The sequence below is a fragment of the Candoia aspera genome, chromosome 2 (genome assembly GCF_035149785.1).
Source record: "Candoia aspera isolate rCanAsp1 chromosome 2, rCanAsp1.hap2, whole genome shotgun sequence".
In the NCBI taxonomy this organism is placed as follows: Eukaryota; Metazoa; Chordata; class Lepidosauria; order Squamata; family Boidae; genus Candoia; species Candoia aspera.
Window position 1 is genome coordinate 159489749 of NC_086154.1, and position 19836 is coordinate 159509584.

The following is a 19836-nucleotide window of genomic DNA, read 5'->3' on the forward strand; positions in this document are numbered from 1 at the left end:
CGCCTTCGCAATACTTTGCAATATTTAGTTCGTTGGAAACATTGCCCTCATCCTGAGTGGGTCGCTGCACCAGATGTAGCTTCCCCTGTTTTGGTGGCCCGCTTCCACTCTGCTTATCCCGCTAAACCGGGTCCCTAGGTGTATTTTTAGGGAGGCGGTATGTCATGTTCGCCGTTTCAATGTCTTTGATGCATTGTAACGTTTCGCATGTCACTAATTGGATGCGTGTTTCATCTTTCTGGGGAGGATGGGAACGGTTATCTTTTGGCTTTGCTTTGGAATGTATTTGTATTATCTACTGCGCTCAAGGTTACTTTCCCAGGCTAGCAACTCTGACGTTTGCTAGCACCTGTGCCGGGCGGGGCTGTTACGAGGGAGGCGGGATACGTTTGCACCAAGGGTTTAAGTTTGTATTTGGCGCGCTTTTGCTCATTCTCAGCTTTCTCTGTATTTGTCTTTAGTACTCTAATAAATCAGATTTCATTTAGCAGCCTCTTGTGAGTCTGAGTATTTGGGGCTAGGGCAATCATTACACACTATCTGAATTTTACATTCTATAATATGTAACTGTACACTCCATATGAAGTATGATTGTTTTTTACTTTTAAGATACGACTCAAATTCAACTGTAAACATGTTCAAGGACAAAGATCATGTTTATGGCATTGAATTAATAATTAATTACTACTGATCCTTGATACTGAAACCATTATATGGTGTGCATTTTATGGTATTTTCTCTCTCTCTTATGAATTGAATCCTCTTTACAATTACCCTTCCCCTGATATTTATGACTAAATTATAAAACTGTTTTTAAGAACTCTCACAGACATCACTGAATTAGCTTTCTAAAAATTCAGAATACTTTTTGCAGTATAACCAATATTTATAATAGATAATTTTTTACATTGAAGTTTTGCTATTAGGCTACCTTTCAAATGGATTAAGGATAATTTTAAAAGATTAAATCACAATTAATGGATAACAGAGTGCTACCTTAAAGTTTACTATTCATTGCTGCTTTTAAAAAGGGCAGCTTAAAACAATAGGTTTGAAATCACATGTTATATTGGTGAGGACGTTTCCTCCAGCATCCTCTTCACCAAATGTGTCTCGTATCAACTCTGCACCTCAAGTTCCAACTTTATTGCTTGAGCATTCCAAAGCTGTTAGGCATATGCTCCTTTTTGATTATTTTTATATTTCTTTGTGGTTCTGAAGGAGCAACTTGTGACTCCTCACCAAATTAACTCTTGGTTAATTGGCCTCCCAATTCTTAACTTGCAGTTACAAAAAGTTCCTGTCATGTCATGCCTAGCCACTTGTTAGCAATTTAAATGTACATGAGAATATGAAGAACTTTCCTTCATCCCACTAGCCATGTATTGTGCTTTGTGCTTGGAAGATTCTTTCCACCTACCCAAGTTACTGCCCCCCAATCAGGGCCGTGACTGGGGGTGGGGGCAAGCGGGGCATGTGCCCCGGGCACTATGCTGGGGGGCGGCAAAATGGGTGCGGAATCCATGTTTGCCCCAGGTGACACACCGTAGTTGCGGGCCTGCCCCCAATTAATTCTAATGCTACCTGCTATCATTCAGTTTCAACGAATCCTCCCAAACAGTTCAAGCTGTTTCCCTTGACTAACACAGTAGAGAGAGATGGAGGAAAACAGCATACCCTCCAACACAAGAGTCCAGCTGACAGAGATTCTGTGCCTATTAAGGGTCACAAAAACATTTCTGAGTTCAAAACTATGTTTCAAGTGTTGTTTCACTGTCCTAATGTTTCAAGTTTTCTAATGGCATCTCCTTCATCTCCCAAGAAGCATTTGTAGGTGCTGTTAGTGCTGAGCTTCAATCACCTACCTGGCTGGGTCAGACAGAGTGCATAGCCTCTGAGGCTACACGATGCTCCATCAGGTGCAACAGCCAACCAGTTGGACGTAATAATTAAGAACACTGATTGTTTTAATAGGTAAATGTACTGCTATTTTTTATTTTCTCCTATGGGGAAGTTAGGGTTAATGAATTATGTTATATATTGTTATATGATCTGTCTCCTGTGCCTTCTTTATCAGATTGATTGCCAAACTTAAAATGTGTCAAGAAGACAACTGCAGCCAACACTACATAGGTGTATTTTTGCTGCTGCTATGTGGTTTACTGACATATTCATTGAAGAAAAATGTCAAGGTAAATACAAACCTTTACAGAACTAAACAGTATTGATTACTTACCTGTGGCTGGAGTTCATTTAAATTGTCTTTTGTAGATTCACAGGCTTGGATTTTGTGCCTGCACAGAGCCTGTTCAAAAACTTTTAGAGCTTATACATTTCTTGGCAGGAATCCTTCTGTTTGTGCATACCATGTGTGTTTGGGAAAAAGGTAGAGAAAATGTCCAGTCCCAAGTGGAATGTGGAAGAAAGGAAATATCTGGATGAAAGGTACTTTACCCCAATAAAGGTTGAGGAACTGTTGATCCTGATGCAACCCATGTAACTTTCCCTTTTGGCTTCAGGTGGATTTGGATAAAACTAATTTCAGTTAGCGTTTCATTTGAGATATGGTACTGAGACTGCTTTGGCTGCCCTGGTGGATGACGTATGTCAGAAACTAGATGGGGGGGAGGGATGCAACACTACTTATTCTTCTGGACTTCAATACCATCAACCATATGCAACTTAACTGGTACCATAGGATGTTTTGTGATGCATGACCCATGGTCAGTCCTAGAAGACACCAAAGGCTGGTGTGTGTGTGTAGAACTGCAGGAAGTTGTTCTGCATTTGGTCTGAATGATCACAGGATAGGGGAAGAGAGCCCTAATTTACATTTTTTCAGGACAAGGAAAAATTGCTTGTAAAGCAAAGTCTTAACAGAGAGCTACTGTGGGTGAGTGACTGCACTAAGCCTATTTTTGAAAAGCTTAACACTGATTGTAAGAGTCCACTGTGTGGTCATCCTCAAGGCATAAAAGGCAAATGTTATTATCTATCTGAAGGGAGAATCTTGCTAGAACACTAACTGTAGAATGGTAAAATACAGCCCTCAGGGCCAGAAGGCTAAGGGGGGATTGTGTGGAGAAAGTGTGATCACAGGTGCTGTATCCAACAGAGTTTCACATGGAGAGGCAAATATGTTAAATGAAATAAGATGAAATGGACAAATTCTCAAACACTTGAATGATGAAGCTCAAAAGACTACTATGGCTGTGATAGCTGAAAAGAACCTGAGGAGATTAGTGGGAGCTGCACCTAGTTATGTAAAGTAAGGGTTTACAGAGAAAAGGACTCCCCCCACCTCCAAATCTATTATCTCCAGAAGATTCCAAAGGGGCTCTGAGCAGGTACATACTCTCTCAATATGTGAATCACAAAGATCACAAGAAAGAAACACTGTGAATATAGGTAAGAAATGATAACCAGATTAAATTTCTCCTTAAATTGAAGAGTTTTTCAAACCTCTTTTTGTTGATGTTTTTTGGGGGGGGAGTTGGCTTGAGCAATCTTCTAGAATATGGAAGGTTAACTTTTCCATCCTTGCAAAATCAGTTAAGAAGCCACCATTGCAGGTGATTATCTCCACAGTATCTGCTCATTATTTTAAAAAGTATCAGTTAGTTTTAACTAGAATGAAGAATTTAGATAAATATTGTTGTGTTTATATTTAAAAATGATGTCCAGATAATAAAAAAAACCCTTCATACCTTAATTATTTCCACCAACTGATCTACACCACTATCTCCTGGGAAAATTGGTTGCCCTAGTAATAATTCTGCCAACACACAACCTGCCGACCAAACATCTGGAGAGAGAGAGAGAGAGAGAGAGAAAATATAGGGAACTATTACAAAAATTCATATCCAATTGTGTCTAAAGTTGCATTATGTTAAAACATAGTTTACCATGTTCATTAATGATTCTTCACCTTTGAAATTCATTCTGTTAGAAAAGGAATAAGCAATCTGGAGTTCATGGGGCACATGCAGCATTAGGGCCTTTATATTCCAATACTCTCGTTTCTACTATCGGTGGGTTGCTATTTATTTAGTCTTCAAACTTATATACTGCCTTTTCTTCATGAGCTCAGGATAGTGCACGTAGAGTAACTCCAATTTTTTCACCCACAACAACCTTTGAGGGAGATCAGGCTCACAGAATGTGACTGGCTTAAAGTCACCCAATGACTTTAGGAGGGTGGATTTCAATATGGCTCTCCCCATTCCTTAAACACTGCACTGTATGGGCCATGCATGATTAGACCTTTTAAAAAGTAAGGAGAGCTGTTCTAAATTAAGACCAAAGGTTTATCTAGTCCACCATTCTGTGTCACACAACTGCTAACTAATTTATCAGGGAAATTCAAAAGCAGAATACTGTTTTCTCCCCAAAAATGGAATTTAGAGTATGTCACTTATATTTTAGAGAATAAAAAGATGGAGATTAGTAGCTATCCTCCATGGATTTGCCTCATCTTTTAAAACTTGGCCACCATTAATACATCTGATAGCAGGATATTTCATAGTTAAACTGGAATGTTTTTGCCACCATAGGCTAACACAGCTCTCCTCATACAACAGCTAAACTGTGTGTGTTTAAATAAGCATTTTTAAGTATGTCTTTTTACTGATACAGAATCTCCCCATATTTAATTTCAATGGATTGTCTGGAGTTTTAATATTTTGGGATAGGAGAAGCCTTTCCAATATACTTTTTTCCTGTTATGCATGCTTATAAATTCCTCTCTAAGCTAAAAAGCCACAAATGTAATATTTCCTTGTAGCTGAGCTGCTTTAATCCACCTAATCATTTCTATAGTTTTCCCTGCCTTATCCTTAAGATATAACGACTACAATGATGTAGAGCGTTTCAAGCGGAATCACAACATAGCTGAGGGATCAGCAATCTTTTCAGGTAGTAAGCACCCTCATGGGATGTTGCAGATGTTAAAAAAAATGAAACAAATTTAAAGTAATCAAAATGCCAACAATTTAATGCAACCTCATCTAAAATGAATTTATGAATTATTTTTGAAAAGCATTTTAAATAATTCTGGAAGGTCAGTGAATATTTAAGAAGTTTCACAAGTGCCATGTTACCAATCCCCAACCATGTGGTATCAGCCTTGTTCTGCAAGGCCCTACAAATCCAAATTTGTGTTAATGAAAAAAAAAACACCAAAGGAACAGTGGATACATTGCTTCTTCAATAAGAGGATTTTATGGATGATAGGCCTTGTGGTAACAGTAAGCATGGGAGCTTCTAGAAGCTTCAGCAGAAGCAGCAGTGACTGCAATAGTGATAATTTAGGAGTGGCTGGATAAGCGGGAAGTGGCTTGAATCTTCTCTCCTCAGCAATCTCAGTTTCAAGCTATTCTCTTCAGAACAGCCAAGACCCCTGAGAGAAGAAGCTCTGTGTGAAGTGAGCTTAACGTATTAATTATTAAATGTACTGTAAAGATGATAAAGGATGGATTTCGGAGAAAAATAATTTTAACTTAAATTTTAAAAGTGGAAAAAGAGGTACTTAGGGGACAAATAATTTTAAAATGTGTTGTAAAATTAATAAAGCATGGCTTGGGAGGGAATCAATTTTAATATGGCTTGCATCGTCCATTGCCTGAAACACCTTTGTGAATCAGCAATATTAAAGTGAAGAAAATGATAGAGAAGTCATGTCCAAACTGCAACAATGTTCTTCATGAGTTCAATTTTTACAAAAGGAACCAGTACTACCAGTACCTGATAGTACTCATCAGCTAGTCCATGAACTGAAATCCTGCTGGTCACCCTATTCTGTAGCCCCCACAGAGCTCCTAAGATTATTTCAATAAATTTTGCATAAAATCAATGATTTTGGTAGGGCAATTTACTGTTTATTTTTTAAATAATAATAGTAACTAAAATAAGCTTTGTAAGCCTCTAGAGCAGGGTTCCATGGAACCCTAAGGTTCCGCAAAAAGTCACTAGGGGTTCCCTGGGAGATCATGAATTATTTTAAAAAGTATTTCAAATTCAGAAAACACATTAAAGAGGTAAGTTTCATTCGTTATTTTTAGTTTAAGAACACTGTTAATGCATATATTAGGCCTACACATGAAACGAATATAATCATTTTGTAACTTCTGGCCTATATCTGAGCCTGAATGTGCAGGGGTTCCCTAAGGCCTGAAAAATATTTCAAGGGTTCCTCCAAAGTCAAAAAGTTGAGAAAGGCTGCTCTAGAGTCTTAGCTAAGTGGTGGTACCTAGCCAAATATGTCTGATCTTGAAAAGGTAAGCAGGATCAGGCCTGATTAATAGCAGGGAATCCAGGGCTGGAGGACAGACTGGGGAGGGAAAAAAAAAACCTGGCAATGGCAAACTGCATCTGGATTGTAGCCAAAAAAAAAATATGGTTATGTCCATGGTATACTAAGAATCAAGCTTTACTTAAGTGACATTTTGAACACCTTCCAGTTGACTTAACAATCCTGCTTTATTAAAAGGAGGATAAAACTCAAATCCCCTTAAAAATATGAAATTTTAGCTCCATCTCTTCTTGTGAATTCATGATGTCACCACCTTGCTCCCCTGCAATTCCTTGGAAGCAAAAAAAGTATTTTTGTCAAGAATGCAAGCCATGGACACACAGACAAAAAAAACTGGTTGCCCAGTGTTAGGATCAGGTAACCAAGGAAAAAAGAAATTACCAACTGAATGGATTTTCTCTATTCTCTTCCATTCCTTTGGGTGAGAAGAAATATGTTTATGTAATGCTGCATGTAACCCTCTGTTCTCCATCCTCATATACTGATCACTTCCATTTACAAATAAAAAAATACATACCTATACTAGAAGTATAATCTGTGGCTCCAAAAATTAACTCTGGTGCTCTATAATATCGAGAGCAGATGTAAGAGACATTAGGCTCTCCACGAACTAGCTGCTTTGCACTGGAAATGAGATTATAATATAAAGCTTAGTGTTCAATATTCAAAATATACAATTTTCAGTAAAATAATACTTAAGGTAGTCTATGCACTTCCCCTAAAAATTAAATCATGTAAGCAGAACAAAATGGCATCTATCCTAAATCTAAGTATTAATGATAAATAAAATTCAGTTTATTTATCATTAATAGTCAAGTGTTATGATAGATAGCCTGGTACTCCAGTTAAGTGAGCTTTAGTGCAAACAGGAAAAAGCAAGATGATATATGACTGCAGGCAACATATCAAAATTTCAGAAACATTTTTTTCAAATCTACATGGATGAAAAATAAATTCTTAGTACAGAACCTTCTAACTCTTCACAGTCTTCAAGCATTAGTAGCACAAGGCTGTCAGTTTTCCAGGAAATATTCTTTAATTGATCCCAAAGGATCAGACATGTTTATTAAACAAAAAAGATAAATATATTTTAAAAGGTAAAGACTAAACATAAAGACCCTGTTGAAGGTTTATACACTGAATAATCCAGTAAACTTTTTAATCAATGAACAAAATGAACACAAATATTATCCTAAAGGAAAACAAGGATATATTTGGCATTTATAATAAATTTTAAAATGCATGGTTTGTTTTGAACTTATTATAAAGGGCTCTTTATAACAGAAATAATATTATATTATATATATCCTCAAAACCCCCAACCTTCTTGACTCTTTGAAACCAACTTAGCTTCTGATTATTTCTAAATCACACAAGGATGCCAAAAGATGTACCTACATACAACAACAGCACTGTAAATCAAGATTTAACAAAAAATACCACTGCATTGCATTGCATAGATTAAACATCTTTAAACAACTGTATATCTCCTGACCAATCCAATTAGAATATTACTGTATGCTGAATATACCAGAATTCCACCTGCTCTCTTGTCTTTAGACATTTTTAAAGCATTTGGCAGTGGCATGCAAATTTTGTTAAATCTCTTACTAAAAATAGAATTTAAATAAGTTCATTTATATAACCAATCAGCTATAGCAATGGGCATACATAGTAAGTAGAAACAATAGACTGAATACAATTTCTTTTTTCCATGAAGAAATAGTGGCACCAAACAAGATGACCCACTCTTCCGTTTTTTTTCTATTCCAATGCAGAAGTGTATAATATTAGAACCAAAATATTCAATGTTGTAATACAGAATAGAACATTTGATAACACTGTTGCCAGGTATTATGCTTTCCTTCAAAATCCTTTCTTAATATTGTAGCACTGATTTATAAAACCTTCATGTCATAGACAGTAAAGTTTTATTTCTTTTCACAAAATATTGCTGAATTCTTTTGTGTAAAGCCAATATTCTTTTGGTAAAACCTGAAGTCTTGTTACTGGCTGTTCCCCTTATCAGTGCTCAATATAAGATGTCTGGCAAGATGGCAGTCTGCTAGGGCAAAGTTTGTTTATCTCTTCCCCCATGAGTTGTGAAAACAAAACTTTGGACTGCTAGTGAAAAGTTCTGGTAAGCAGAAATACTAAGCTTATCACTTTTTACTGGAATTTGGGGAAGACCATGTGCCTCATAAACACAAGAAGCAGGTTTCCCCTTTGTGTACACAAAAGCTCACTTCTCCCCCTGCAGCTCCAGCTTCTGGTGAGGCAACTGAAGAACTGGGTAGTGTCTCTTCAAGTGAGAAATAAACTAATTACCCCCCCCCCAAAAAAACAGGCATGGATTATGGCTGAAACCACAACTCACATGGGCAATTTTACCTTCTGATATTATTGCCAGAGATGTAACCAACTTTGTAGTCAATGTCTCTCAGACTATATGGCTAAAGTAGATACTGTATACTGGGGAAAAAATAAAATGCTTTTAAAAAGGTAGAAGACTTAATTTTTTTCCCTTGCTAAATTGACTTTATGGGGAAATCCAACATTAAAAATTGGGGAAAAGAAGGTGATATGGAAAAATTGGATGGAAGCAGTGTTATTAACTTTGGACTAATTAATAGATAGTGAAGATTAGTTTTTAATATATGCTGTGTTAAGAGATAAATATCATTTACCAGATGCATCCCAAAGGCAATATTTACAGCTACAACATTTGTTAACAGCATTGTTTGGACCAGCATTTTTAACTTCTGAAACACCTGAGATATTAGAACAACTTGTTAAACCCTTTAAAACTAAAAAGCCCTACTATTAGCTTTTATAGATATTTGTTATCAATAAATAAATTTGACAGGCAGATGTTAAAAGATGAGTAGAATAAAGAATTAGAGATTTCTATATTGCCTAGACAATGGGAGATTGTCTTAACTTCTATAGCAAGCATGTCAATGGACCTTAAATTATGACTTATAGAACAAAAAAATAATACTTAGAATTTATTGGACTCCATTATGTTTGTATAGAAAAGGACTACCTAAGACAGCATTGTGTTGGAGATGTAATCAGGAGAAAGCCTCTTTAAAACATATGTTCTTGCAATGTCCTATACTTACTAAGTTTTGGGAGAAAGTAGTGGATCATATATATGTGACTGTGTGATGAAAGCTAAAATTTTCAGAGGACAATATTCTCCTGAATTACATACCTAGTACATGGAATCTGACAACTGGATAACGTAAAAGGATTCTCTGTGCCCTTACTATGGCTAAAAGACTGATATTGCAACATTGGAACAATAAATGTATGGCCCCATTTACTCAATGGATTGAAGACCTGATTAAACTTGCCACCTGTGAGAGGACTGCCTATAGACATAGACTTTGTGTGGATAAGAATAATGAAATATGGGACTCATTTATATAAAATATAGTAGTTTAGGGAAAAGCATGATGGTTATATAATTATATTTATTTATACACAAACACATACATGCATATTTGCATTAGATAAATATATATAGAATTGTACCTGTTTACTGTTGTAATGACATATTTCATATTTTTATTTAATTTTTTTCTTATATTTTCCCAGTTTTTTAAAGCACCTGTTATTTTTTTTGATAATGTATATATTTTTGTGTATTGTTTCTTTCTCTTTTTTCCTTTTTCTGTCAATTTAAAAAGCAATTAAAATTTTATTTTAAAAAAGGTAGAAGAGCAAGGAGTCATGTTTGAATTATATGAGAAGTGGATTAAAACCTTAGAGGATTTAGACAAAACAAGAAATAAAAAGCTGCTGGCTGCTAGGAAGAGCTGGAACACATCCAAGGTGAAATGTACACACACACACACACAACTTTTTTTTCAGTGAAAGATAATCACTTGTGGCTGCTGTGGAGAAAATGCATTCAAGGGCTCTTCGACTTAGATCATTATGATTTTATTGACACAGCTTATTCTGTGTCTTCAATATATAAATTGCACCAACGTCCTAATTGTGGAAATTCTACTGGAGAATTTCCCTCTTTGATGAATGCTCCATCTAACTGTATTACACAACCATCTCCAATAATGCTCATTATTAAAATAGTATCAGCACCCAATACAGATGAACTTCTCACAAGTCTGCCATTCTGTCTTTGTGCCAGTTGCCGCAAGTTCCAATCTCCACACAGACATAGATGCAACAGACTGGCTCCCTAGCCCCATTAACTGCAAAAAAATTAATCAAATGCAAAACTCCAAGTATCCTGTTCATGCTATTAAAAATGAGAAAAGGTCTGGAATCCTTTCAAATCTATCTAAAATATATTTTTGTGACTTAAATATCAAGTCTGCTGCCTAATATAAAACACAGGCCCCCTGCCAAGTCACTTTACCAAAAAACAAGTACTCCAGACAACATTGACTCATAAAATAAGCTGGCCTTGAGCACAAAGACCTGCCCAAGGACCATTTAACTCTGCTAACACCAGGTGTCATCCTTGAAGCAGCTTTGGTAAAGAATTCCTTTAGCCAGCTAACAAAGATGGAAGAAACAATTATCCTTTACAAACTGGAGTTGGGCAGCCAATAAATTAAAACTAAACTAAACCAAACCAAACCAAACCAAACCCAAAACTCTGATATGCATTGCTTAAAACAACCCTATATGTCAACACCAGCACTTGGGTCTCATAAAACATTGCTTGATTCTGCATCTGTATAACCAAACATGTCTTCCCATCCCTTCCCCCTTCCCTCATCACAATTGAAATCCTACAGCAGTCAAGCCAGATCCTTGCCAATTAATGGGGCCAATTCTACCTCATTCTTCTCCAAGTTTGCCTGACCCTACATCCAGCCTCTCTTTCTTACTCTCCTGCCCCTGTGGAAGTGGCAAAGCATGTCATCGGCTGACCCTGGTGCCACAGCTCTCCAGACCTGTGCTCAGCAGAGTTCAGCCAAGGGATGATTTCTCTGTAACTCAAGAAGCCCATTCCAAGTTTTACAATTCATGTGTATCAGCACTACAGACCAACTCAAATACAATTTCATCATGCCTGAATGGCCACCTATTGCCAGATTCAATCTTACGCACTATTCTGAGCTACTCCAGGAGCCCTTCTCAATCAAACGACTTCTGATTCCAGTCACACACTACATTTGGCATATATCCAGCTGGCATCCCAAATAGAATGTCCCTCTTTTCACTTCTCTACCAGCATGACAGTATCTTCTCTAGAGCATGACAGATAGTATCTTCTTTAGAGCAAATTACAATAAATGCTTAACTGTTAAGTAAATACAAAGCTATATTGCTGTATGACATTCTAGTAGAGTATTAAAATACTAAAATATTAAAATATTTAGATAACTGAACTAAAAATGTGGTGATAGAAAGCAAAGTGTACACTAAAATAATAAAATTCTATCTGAAACACTTTGAGCATAATTGATGATGCTTACTTAATACCTACTCAGTTGTATATTATAATCAGACTTTAGGGTCATATAAGAGACGGAGAGAAAGAGAAAAGAAAGAAAAATAAAATAGTCCAAGGATGTTGAGCTATCAAGTTGCATCTGAACTGTTACCTAGTTTTAACTGCTGCAGTGATAAATTTAGCTACTGTGTGGGTGACGTCACAATATTAGTCTGAAAGGAGACAGTGGGTATAGACATCATTCTCCCCATCATTAAACTATTATTATTGGACAGTAATCAAGGTATAACAAGGAGAGTTGCTACTTATTACCGGGTAGCGGTGAAGACACACCAGCTGACCCCCTCAATTAATTTCAATTCTTATCGGCAATTTATATTTTAAATTTTATTTTTCTGCTCTATGATCATAATAATTCATTTAGTTATACATACTAAAACAGCTCATTTAAAGGAAAACAGCATTTCAAATAGTGTTATCTAGATAAATGGGGATATCAAAATATGTACAAGTCTGTGAGGAAGTATCCATGCGAAAATGAATGTGGTCTCAAGGCTGTTCAGGGTACACGGAGAGCTCTGTCTACGTAGATTCAGCTTAAATATTTTAAACAAACCGATGAGCTAACGGTAGTTTTTTAAGGGGAATACACATCTAGGATTTCTCTTTTAAAGCAATGATCTCCATACAATAAAGGTGATTTTAATTTTTCTCATTTCAAAGTACACAACTGGGTGATTTTGACTTCAACAGAGTATTGGATTGAAAATGATACTAACTATATACTACTGCGAGCTCAACTTGAGAGTTATTATGTCTCCCCCTTGGCAAGTTCCGATAACAGCAGGGATGTTGTGATTTTACAAGCATCTAAGGCAGTTTGATGTATTTTGGCTTATGTGAAAAGAAACTGAAATTTGACATATTGCTCTCATGACATACTGATGTTTTGGAAAAATCTCTATTTTAAAGTAACTGTTAAAATGGGATAATTGCCCTTAAACAGTATAGGTATTGTAATGACATTTATAAAACATTTAAAGATTACAAAAGGAATGTAATCACCAAACATTGTTAAATGGCAGAAAATATTTATTATCCCCTTGTTTGGTAAGAATGCTTCAGCAGCCTCTGAAACTTCAGCAGTTTTAAATGTTTTGGAGAAGATTTTTATAAAGGCTAAAGCTACAATTCAATATTATCAATTTGGAATAAAGAATTGAAATATTGTATATTATAAAATCAATGGCCTGTTTTTTTTAAATGTTTTGTTATATTTTGTACAATTTAAAAATAGATTAGTCCAACAAATATATTTTTGGGGTTCACTGGACTCTTCCAACAGAAGTTCAAAAAAATGGATATACTTCCTATGTAAGAAATATAATAACTCTGAAGGAACCCTGGTGCCGATACTGTGGTTCTGCCAACTAGTAAATCCATTTGGTTTTTTGGTAAATCCTTTTTTTGGGGGAGGGGGGGGAATATTTTTGCAACGGTAAATAGTAAAGGAATGAAAGGCTTAAAATGTCAGTGTGTTGTTAAATTTTATTTTAGGCTTCCTCCATCTGTGATATATTATGCCTGGACTGTTGTAAAAAAGGTTATTGTGTATTATTGGAACAATGAATGCAGGGCACTCTAAAGCAGGCCTGCCCAACGTGCAGCCTGCCAAGCAGCAGTTTTCAAAAAGTCAATAAATTTGCTGCTGCTGTGAAAGACATGCTGCTGAGGACCTCCAATGCCTCCAGGCCTTACTGCACTGCCACTGCTCCATTAGCTGCCGAACAGCTGATGGGTGTTGCCAGATATTCCTTTGAGGTCCACAGTGATTTTTAATTAATCAACATGGCCCCTTTCCCTCGACAAGTTGTACAGTCCTGCTCCAAAGCCTGGCTGAATGAATTCTGCATCACTGGAGAAGCAAGAGTGAACAGTATGATTCTGTCTGGTTGTAGCTTAATTTGTTGTTCAAAAACTAATGGCGATAAGTTTATAACCAGGATTTGATTATTTTTTTATATTGGCAAAAAATACAGAATGTTTAATTATATTGTATTATTGTATTTTTTTCCTATTCAATATGCTCTGCTTAGCTTTCTTTAAAAAAATACTTAGCTTTTTAAAAAAAAAAATAGATTCATCACCCAGTTCATAATTACTTATCTTTTTTGCAACAATTGTTCACTGTGACCAGGATCCTTCTAAAGCCTATCATCATACCATATTATACTGCAATACCAAACCTATATTATTTTACTGTTCAATTTTTATCCTGCCTATCAGGAAGCACTCAAGGTAACTACATCATCTGCATACATAAAATCTGAATGTTCTGTGTTTCTATGAATGGAGGAAAAGATTTAAAAGACAGAAGCTCCAATCCCACACCACTAATACAGACATTAAAAAGAAAAGAGACTAAGATATAGTGCCGTTCAACATTACCAATACCATATTTCCTCAAAAAAAAAGATGACAGTAAATTTGTGCAATGCCCAGTTGGCCCCCAGGTCAATCTAACATGGCTAACTCCACCAGAAACTAATCCTAAAAAAATCCCCAATGTGTGCTTGAAACACACTTGTATGCTTATGTGCTGAAGATTTGGTTCTATAGCAGAAAAAATCTATCAGAAGCTTGTGGGCACATTTGCTGCACCAGCCTGTGATATGACAGTAGTCAATATGCAGGTTGGAAAGGCAGTAAAGAACAGACAACTTTAATCCAAACTGAGGGAAGATATCCACCAATGAGAATGACAGACCAAGGATAGAAGAGCTAAAGCTAAATCAGGAATCACCACTGAAAGTATCCCATACAAAGTGTTACAAAAGGACATTAAGTAAATCTCTTAAAGGAAAAAGGATACATGACATGTATGTATGAATATATTTCCCCACCACCACCTACACAGAGACATAAATAAATTTCTCCTGTTGTAAGAAAGCTCTTACACAGGAGGCTTCCAGGCACTCCTATAAATTGCAATGACTGTAGAAAGGCTTCCTCAAATTGACACAACATGGAAACTGAGGTTTTGAAATAATTCAGAAACGTGATGTATTTCCAACAGCCTGGGAGAATCCTAATATTCTCAGTGCAGGGGAAAACTGAACAGGAAAACACAAACCCAACAGTACATATTGCTACCTGCAAATTGCAGCTCTTTCTTGAACTGGAATCTGGTGGTAAAGTATGTATTTTCAGGATTGATTGTGGCAAACCGACAGCTGCAATATACAAACAACGCATGTGTAGGACAAAATGTTTCCATATGAAATTGGGTAGGGTAAATATAAGGACTGAAGTCCCTTGGATCTAGTTTGGGATTTTGCTCCTATCCCCCAAATGCCTATTCTGAATTTAAAAATAATAGGAGTAAAAAGCTGTCCCCAGTCATCCTCATGGGAAGAGGTTCCGCAGCATCTTTTTTGGATTATATAGGACACTTTATTTTCCAATGTGGAGACAGAGGAGATCAATGAATTCCACTTTGGTAGAAGGGAGCTACTGCCAATTCTATCAAATACCTCATCTAAAGAATGTTAAGACCCAAATGGCTATGACCTTCCAGTCACTCTGTACATTAGATCTCAAAACATTAACATATACTGATTTCTTATCTGTTCGTCTTCCCTTAGCAACTCGAAGAACAATATTTTGATGAGTGTTTTATAAAATCTCCTATAAGATCTATGAGGAGAGGGCTGGATGCAGTGTTTTATTGCATTTTATTTAATTTTCTAATAGTTCTACTGTTCTATTTCACCCAACTCCAGAGACTCCAGCTGGTTAATACTCAAATAAAAATCATAATTGTTAGCATAAATATCACATAAATAATAAAAACAAGAAATGAGGGCTAGTGACAATCAGTGCTCTAGATCTTAATCTCTAAATGCTTACTTTAAGAGCTAGGTCTTCGTTGCTCTGTGAAAAGAAAGGTGTCTACAAGCCATTTGAATTTCAGGGGTCAGCATATTAGTCAGGGCTGGGACACCTACTGAAAAAAATTGTTTCTCAGTCCATTTCCTCCTTGCTCTGTTGTGGTGGGGGAATCCAGAGTATCTCTTCATGGACTGAAGAGATGTTGGGCAGATTGGGTCTGGAGGAGAAAGTCCAATAAATTGCCTGGATCTAAGCCCCACAGAGCTTTATAGGTAACGACCTGCATCTTCAATTATTTCTGGAAGCAAACTGGTAACCAATGGAGAGCCTGTAACATTGGTGTAGCAGTATTGTATTTGCTCTCACCTGCCTGCATACAGGTTGCTGCAGTGTGCACCAGTTGAAATTTCCATGTTACATATTTAGCCATATTTATCTGTTTAAAGGGAAAAGGCCTCTACCAAGAACATCTTGGTTATCCTACAAAAATGCAAAAAGAAATGCTGTCTTTTTTGCATAAGAAACAGGTGTTCTGTGCTGAACATGCCAGTCTGGTCTAGTGGTTAAAGTTCCAGGCTAGAAATCAGGAGACTGAGAGTTCTAGTCCCGCCTTAGGCGTGAAAGCCAGCTGGGTGACCTTGGGCCAGTCACGTTCCCTCAGCCCAACTCACCTCACAGGGTGGTGGTTGTGGGGAAAACAGGAGGAGGAAGGAGTAATAGGTGTGTTCCCCGCCTTGGGTTATTTATAAAAATAATAAAGGCGGGAGAGAAAATAACTAAATAAATGAAAATCCAGAATAGGCCTGCAGCACAAAATTTCCTTTCACTCTGTCATTCAGAGCTCATTTAATCCTGAAGCCGATCTGGTCTGTGCTGATTCTCAATATTTAACCCAGGTATTCCAAACACTGCAATCACCTGACCAGAGAAAAACATTTTTTCTGCTGACATTGGGGCTATGAATTCTGAGGCTCTTGTCATCTGTTGGGAGTCATATTCTCCCAAACACATAGCTTTGAATCACAGAAATGACAGTTGGAAGGCTCCATGGAATTCATTTGGTCTGCCATGAAATGCTCAAAATCACCTGGGGAGTGTGCAGACACCTTATCTCATCCAACATTCCCTAAAAAGATCCAGGTAATATTGAACTGGGCTGCTGAAAAGGAATCTGTAGGCTCAGTTAAGTATAGAGAAGATGATGCTTTGCCACCATACAGGCTCAAAGATGAGCTTTTACCAGTGCTCAGTCATATTCTGGTTTTCTGCTCCATCATTCTGGGCCTCTTTTCAATTGTATCACCTCTTTTAGTTCCTCAGAAAACCAAATCATTCTATCATTTTGCTTAATAAGTGCTGTCTTGTCTGAATCTCATATAACACGTCTTCAGATAATGCATTTAATTGATTCTATTTCTCCTAGATAACTTGGCATAATTGTTGCAAAATTGAAAGGATCTTTTATCTGTACTGGCAAAGCAAGGGTGGCAAACAAAGCAAGTCTGCAAAAGACCATTTATAGCTTGGAGTGATACATGAATTTAGGTAATCCATTGGATAAAGATCTACATTTACTCATATGGAATGGAAAAGCCTTGTAGCTTGGCCTAACTCATGCTGAAACTCAGTATCTGAAATCCTGATTGATCTTTCTTTGGTTTTATCTAAGCCATAATCGATTTTTTTTTGTAAACCGCCCAGAGTCCCTGCTTGGGGGGGAGGGGGAGATGGGCAGTGATAAAATTTGATAAATAAATAAATACATATTTGCATGTCATTTTCCATTTGTGCACACTTTACCAACAAGGATGGTTGGGAGATTGAAAATAAAGCTTTATGAGGAGAAACCCAACACAGTAGCATCTATGATGCCTTCTGGCATAATGTGAAATATAATTATTTTGCTTTTTTTGCTGCAGGAAGATAAATTAGATAAAGAAGACTGATCACAGCTTTTGTCAGAAATTAGAGAGTTGCAATTCCAGCAAAGGAGGACTTGACTAAAGTAATTCTATATAAAATATACATATGTTCTCTCAAAACATCAGTAAAATTTGTTCCAGCATACCTTTTTCTAGAAAATCTGGTTTACTCAAGACTTTATCATATATTGCCAATTAACTTGGTCTCAAGGAAGAAATAAATATAGAAAGTTCTTTAAGATCCTGGATCTATGTCCCAATTTCTCAGCCTCACTTTCCAGCTAGCCCCTTGTTGAAATCAAGGGTTCTAGCTTTGAGCTGAAAGCATTCAGAAATGAATCAGAAAAAAGAACTGTGAAACAAGAGATTTCCTTCAGGCCATTCCAAACTGCACCTATAAGCAGTTAACCCCACTAAGTATAAAACAAAGCAACTGCTGAAGTGTAATTGTTACCCATGGTAACTGTGTCCTATTTATCCTATTTACCATTAGTGGGAATAACTGCCAAGACTACAATAATTACAATAAAAATGTGTATTTAGGAAACCATGAAAAGAGTCCTGAAATACTTACCTTCCAAAATCACAAAGTTTTAGGACAGCTGTGTCAGGGTCCAGCAAAAGATTCTGTGGTTTTATATCCCGATGACATATTCCAAAGGAATGGATATAGGCTAAACTTCGGAATAATTGATACATATACAACTGTAACATAAGAAACAAATATTGTGATCATACTTTCTGTATCAAAACACTGGCAGATAGTAAAATTTCTAAAATTTCTATAATACTTGAAATAATATCTTCTTCATAACATACACATTTATCCATTTTACAAAATATTTTTTTCACATTTCTTTCAGCACAGCAGGTATAATTCAGATGTTCTTGAACTGCAATTCCCAGTAGGCCACAACAAGCATGGCTAATTGTAAGGAATGCTGCACTAGGGAAATCAAAGCAGCTAAATGCATATAAATGATCAAAATAACACAAAAAATAAAATAATACAGTTATCTAATTGGCTCCCATCATTAGTACATTTTTTTCCATTGGACAAAATCTACCATTATGTAACTCAATCCTACTTGTAGAGTATTGAGAACATGTCTTTATGTTATTCTATACGAGAGTCCTTCATATAAGTCTTCCCCTTTGGAAGAAGCTAGCTAAATTTACCTGAAGTGTAATCCAAGGCAACTGGAAAGCCTGCTCAATGCAAACATAAAATAAATTATGGGATTCCTGCTTGTTGGAAAGTTTTCAAACAAGAGCTGAATGGCCACTATCAGGGATAGTTTAGCACACTTCTGCACTAACACTGATGTATGAGCTCCCTTCCAACTCTTCCATTCTAGGGAGGGAGGGAGGGAGGGAGGGAAGATTCTGATGAAGAGAAGGATGATCAGCTCAGGGGCAAATGTGCTAACACTGTGGAAGTTGAAAACGAAGTGGGAGCTATGCCTAGTCACTTAATAAGGGGCAGGGGTGGAAATGGAAGGCCCCTGCAAACAAAGTTTAAGTGTTAGAATGTTTTGAGCATAGAGAGCTCTGTATAAAAACATAACCCATGTCCGTAAATCACAAAGATCACAATTAAGGAGGAGAGGATAGTCTAGTACATAGTATCAAAAGCAATCAAACAGTCCAAGAAAAAAAAAAGGCCAAGCTTCTTCCAAATCAAAAATGCCAAGAACTCCTTCCTTCCTTCCTTCTCTCCAAAAGCTGTGAGTGAGTGAGATGGGCAGTGACTAAATTTGAAGAATGAATGAATGAATGGGCATGTACAGGAGCACATATCAAGAAGAAATGAAGTGGGCAGGGACCGCAATAGTGGCAAGAGAAAGTCTGTGAACCATTTAAAACTAGTCTGTCAGCCTTTCCAGACAGGAAACATGACCAGACGAGCTAATTCTACTGTATTGTAAGACTACATTAATAGAATCTTGCAAGTCTGAAAGTACAAATTTCCCGCTGTCTCTTTTACAGCCTGGTAAGTTAGGGAGGTTCCTTTCTGAGTTTCTTTCTCTGTTAGTTATGCAGCTTATCTGATTGTTCCCTAGGCAGCATCTCTTCCCCTCATCTACCAAGGTCATTCCCACATACCATTACACAATCCTGCAGTGATCTGAACTTCATCTCTTAACAGATAAAGAGATTTGGGTTAAACAAGTAACACCCCAAACTGAGTCACATCTTTACTGAACACATTGAGTCAATAGTCACTACCTTATTGGAAAAATAGGCAATACTCTGGACAATCAATTCTCTTAAGG

At 36.8% G+C, this 19836-nt stretch overlaps 1 protein-coding gene across 3 annotated transcripts in view; it reads right to left on the reverse strand.

Moving 5' to 3' along the window:
- GSK3B (glycogen synthase kinase 3 beta) overlaps positions 1–19836 on the reverse strand; it is a 102886-nt gene that overhangs the window by 40198 nt on the left and 42852 nt on the right. For all 3 annotated transcript variants that reach the window (XM_063294596.1, XM_063294597.1, XM_063294595.1), the window contains 3 exons: positions 18135–18265; positions 6828–6934; positions 3708–3805 (listed from right to left, as the gene is read on the reverse strand). In XM_063294596.1, the coding sequence (XP_063150666.1) occupies positions 3708–3805; positions 6828–6934; positions 18135–18265 (336 nt within the window). The remainder of the gene's footprint in view (positions 1–3707; positions 3806–6827; positions 6935–18134; positions 18266–19836) is intronic.